Here is a 3,866-nt window from a genome sequence, read left to right as displayed (position 1 = left end):
ACTGCTCAACCTGAGGTGTCCCTGTGATACTCCCTCTGATTCTAGTCCGGTCCATCTTGGTCACATCAAATAAATAATAATAATAATTACTGATATATGATCGGAGTATCCACCTCCTGTCTTTTTATTAGTGACACTGTCTCCAAAACACAATTCCTAGCAGCTCTCACTACCATCTTGTAAACCTTCCCTTTTCCTCTTGTTGCTATCCTTCTGTCACAAATCACCCCCGACACACATCTCTACCTCCTCCACCCTGGCTTCACCTCTCTTTTTGTGCAATTCAATTAAATTCAGTTGCATTTATATAGCACCAAATCACAACCAAAGTTGCCTGAAGGCACTGAATATTGTAAGGTAAAGACCCTACAACAATACAGAGAAACCCCAACAATCAGATGCACACTGTCCCTATGTGTCAATTTGTGTGCTGTATTGTAATAATGTTTGCATAAAATGTATTTTGTACTAGCTCTTCACTGAAGTCGTGTCAGGTTTAATAGACCTTGTGGTCGGTACTGTATATAGAAACACCCGTCCATCCATCCATGTCGTTGCAAAGGCTGTATCCTGTCCCAGCTAGGCTGTTGCTGAGCCACTCCCAGAGTGACCAACAACCATTCATGCACACATTCAATAATACTAATAATAATTCAGTAATACTGAAATACATACATGTATTATCCATGCCACGCAGTGGGCTAAATCCTGTAAAAGTAGATTGAAAAATGCATGGAAGAAAACATGTTTGCTCTTATATACATCACAACTGCTCATAGAAAAAATACAGCTAGGGCCATAAATCACCTACTAGGCTGTTTAAAGGTTAAACTAATAATTAATATTGAAAATGTATTGTTGTGAATCTAATATTACTAAAATATTCCAAAAGTGTTGCTCCCTTCTGTTAAATGCTTTATTGCATGATGTTTATATTACTGTATGTATTATTTATTATGGATAGAATAAATAATATATAATGCATCAATTATGTAAGGATAATTGATAATAGGCAGGCTGCTGTCCGTGGTACTGATCAATGTTTTGACCACGCGGGTGTCGGTGCTACTCTCCAGGCCTGCAGGGGGCGGCAGAGCGCGCAGCTGCTACATTTGATGAGCAAAAGGAGCTAAAACGTGAACAGCAGCAGCCGCAGCGAAAACATGGCGATGCCCGTGAGTGCGGCTCGTGTCTGTCGCCTGGCAGGACGCACTGTTTCCTCCCTGTCAGCCGGACACAGACGGGCTGTCAACCTGCCAGCGAGGACCTGCTTCATCTCCACATCCACGGCCAGCAGTGAGTTAATGTAGTGGTTAAATAAAGGTTAGCTTTTGAGCCCGCCCCCTCAGAGGTCAGTGTCTCAACAGGCGTAACCTGACAGCTAACGGGTTATGTTTGTTAGTGTGGATTCTCCGTTATGGCCTACCTTTTCTGTAGTAGTAAGGGCTGTAAGTGGTCATAAAATCCGAATAAATTTATATTTAAAGCAAAAACAAAAAAACAAAGAAAGCTGTGCGGATACGCCTGACTGATGTTTTCACACGGAGCCGTAGCTGTCTTTGTACCTTGAAATGCACGCCCATTGGGACTAAAATTTTAATAAACATAGACCATAGTATGTGTGCACAGTGTTGAAGTAATAGAAGTTTAAACTGAAATAAAAAGCAGCGAAACAAGTACTGTCCGAAAATAGGTGCATTAAACTCCTGCCTTCAAATGTTTTTCTGAGGAAATGTACCTTTAAATGAGCAGTTTTATTACTTTTCTAATGTCCATTGCATTCAGAAAACACTTGAGCACCTGTGCATACTAAGATCTACTGTAGTCAGGTTAGTAATTGTACGATAATGTACAACAGACCGATGGGCTTAAACCTGGGAGAAAAATCAGGGTTTTTAACATTTCGAGTTGCCAAGTAATGCACTGATAATTGTTGGCAAGTTTAGAAGATGTCTAAATGCAGAATGAATGATTTTCAAATCTCATAAACCTGTATTTTATTCCTAATAGAAAAGAGAAAACATATCAAATGTGTTTGGGGGTTTTTAATGAATAAATATTAGCTCACTTTGAAGTTGATGCGAGCAACGTATCTCAAAAAAGTTGGCACAAGGGGTGCCACTTTGGCTCAGTGGGTGAGTAGGTGAACACATAAGAAAAGACTAAGAAAGTAAGTGTTCATTAAGGGCATCTTGGAGAGGGCAGTTTCTCAGGAGTAAAAATGTGTAGAGGTTCACCAGTCTGCAAAACAAATCAATCTACACGTTGTGGAACAATTCAGGATAATGTTATTCGACATAAAATTGCAAAGACTTTGAATATCTCATCATCTACAGTGTATAATATCAAAAGATTTAAAGAAACTGGTGAAATCTTTGTGTGCAAGGGACAAAGCTCAAATTCTGTATTGGGTGCCTGTGATCTTCAGGCCCTAAGGCAGCAAAAAAAAAACAAAACAGGCATGGAAATCACTGTGAACACAGTTCACTGTGCCCCCCCCCCCCCCCCCCCCCTCAAATCTCAGTGTAACCACAATAAAGTGATAATTAATAGTCCGGATCACAGCATCTTCTGAGAATCGAATTCAACAGTATTAGAAAAGCTGGTATGCAAAGCGTCCAGGTTTCTTTATTGATATGAAAGAAAGGAGAAGAAGGTCAACTTTTTTAAAGGATTCACGTCTCTCTTACTTAGAACTTTTCTTGTAGCCCATGCTCTTTTGCTTTCTTTTTTCACAGGCAGGCAAATCACAGATGGAAGAGACTTTTTTTTTTCCTTCCACTAAACTGATATCAAACTTGAGTCATGTAAAGATACATTCCTGTTGTCTTTATCTCTAGGTCTGCAGTTCAGGCTCGACGAGCGAACAGCCCACAGCAGTCTGGACCTCTTCAAGAAAGACACAGGCGTCATCTATCGCATGATGGGCCTTGACCCCAGCCAGGTCCAAGATGACCCCGAGCGTTTCCGGGACTGGGCTGTCGTGTTCGGCGACAAGAAGATCAGCAGCGGACGACACTACTGGGAGGTGACGGTGAAAAAGTCTCAAGAATTTCGTCTGGGCGTGGCCGAGGCGGCGATGTCCAGAGACGACTGCGTGGGCACCAACAGCTCCTCCTGGGTGTTTGGTTATGCTCAGCGGAAGTGGTTTGCCATGACCAGCAATAAGATAGTTCCCGTGACACTGGTGGGCAAGCCAGACCGTGTTGGGATCCTTCTTGACTATGAAGGGGGTTTCCTGGGGCTGGTTGACGTGGAGCAGCCCAGGATCATTCACACTGTTAGGGGTCAGTTCAAGGCCCCCCTGTGTCCGGCGTTTGGACTTTGGGATGGGGAGCTGCTCACACACTCGGGTCTGGAGGAGCCCGAAGGCCTAATGTGAAGCTGGATGGCGTGATCGTTGTAAAGGTCGGGGAAAAGTAGCAGGCTAGGCTTGTTACCATGGCAGTACTTATGAGAACAGTATCTTTAATAAGTGGAGAAAAGAAAGCAATATCTTTATGCATCATGTCTACCTTAATTTGTGTGTGTGTGTGTGTGTGTGTGTGTGTGTGTGTGTGTGTGTGTGTGTGTGTGTGTGTGTGTGTGTGTGTGTGTGTGTGTGTGTGTGTGTGTGTGTGTGTGTGTGTGTGTGTGTGTGTGTTCCAGATGTTTTCTAACCATCCAGTACTCTGTATGTCATCAAGCCTCAGGCAATTATAAGTGTACCTCATGTGCTACCTCTGAGAGGAACATCAGCTGCCAAGTTTTTTTGTTTTTTTACATTGAATGTGCTGGCATTACCCACCTTTGCAAACTTAAGTCAACACAAAGCATTTTTCAAGCTCATGTTCACACTCAAATTTAATAAAATAACTTCACTGATG

General features: G+C 42.5%; 1 protein-coding gene across 1 annotated transcript; it reads left to right on the top strand.

Annotated features, from left to right (window-relative positions):
- Nucleotides 1-1,120: 1,120 nt before the first annotated feature.
- spryd4 (SPRY domain containing 4) lies at nt 1,121-3,864 on the top strand. The gene is made up of 2 exons (XM_082517674.1): nt 1,121-1,296; nt 2,841-3,864. Exons 1-2 carry the CDS (start codon nt 1,164-1,166, stop codon nt 3,380-3,382), a joined length of 675 nt encoding a protein of 224 aa, XP_082373800.1. The 5' UTR covers nt 1,121-1,163; the 3' UTR covers nt 3,383-3,864.
- The last annotated feature ends 2 nt before the right edge of the window (nt 3,865-3,866 follow it).

The sequence above is a fragment of the Aulonocara stuartgranti genome (assembly GCF_965226115.1).
Source record: "Aulonocara stuartgranti genome assembly, chromosome: 20".
NCBI lineage: Eukaryota > Metazoa > Chordata > Actinopteri > Cichliformes > Cichlidae > Aulonocara > Aulonocara stuartgranti.
Note: the sequence above shows the minus strand (reverse complement) of the source record. Positions and strands in the feature narration are given on the sequence as shown.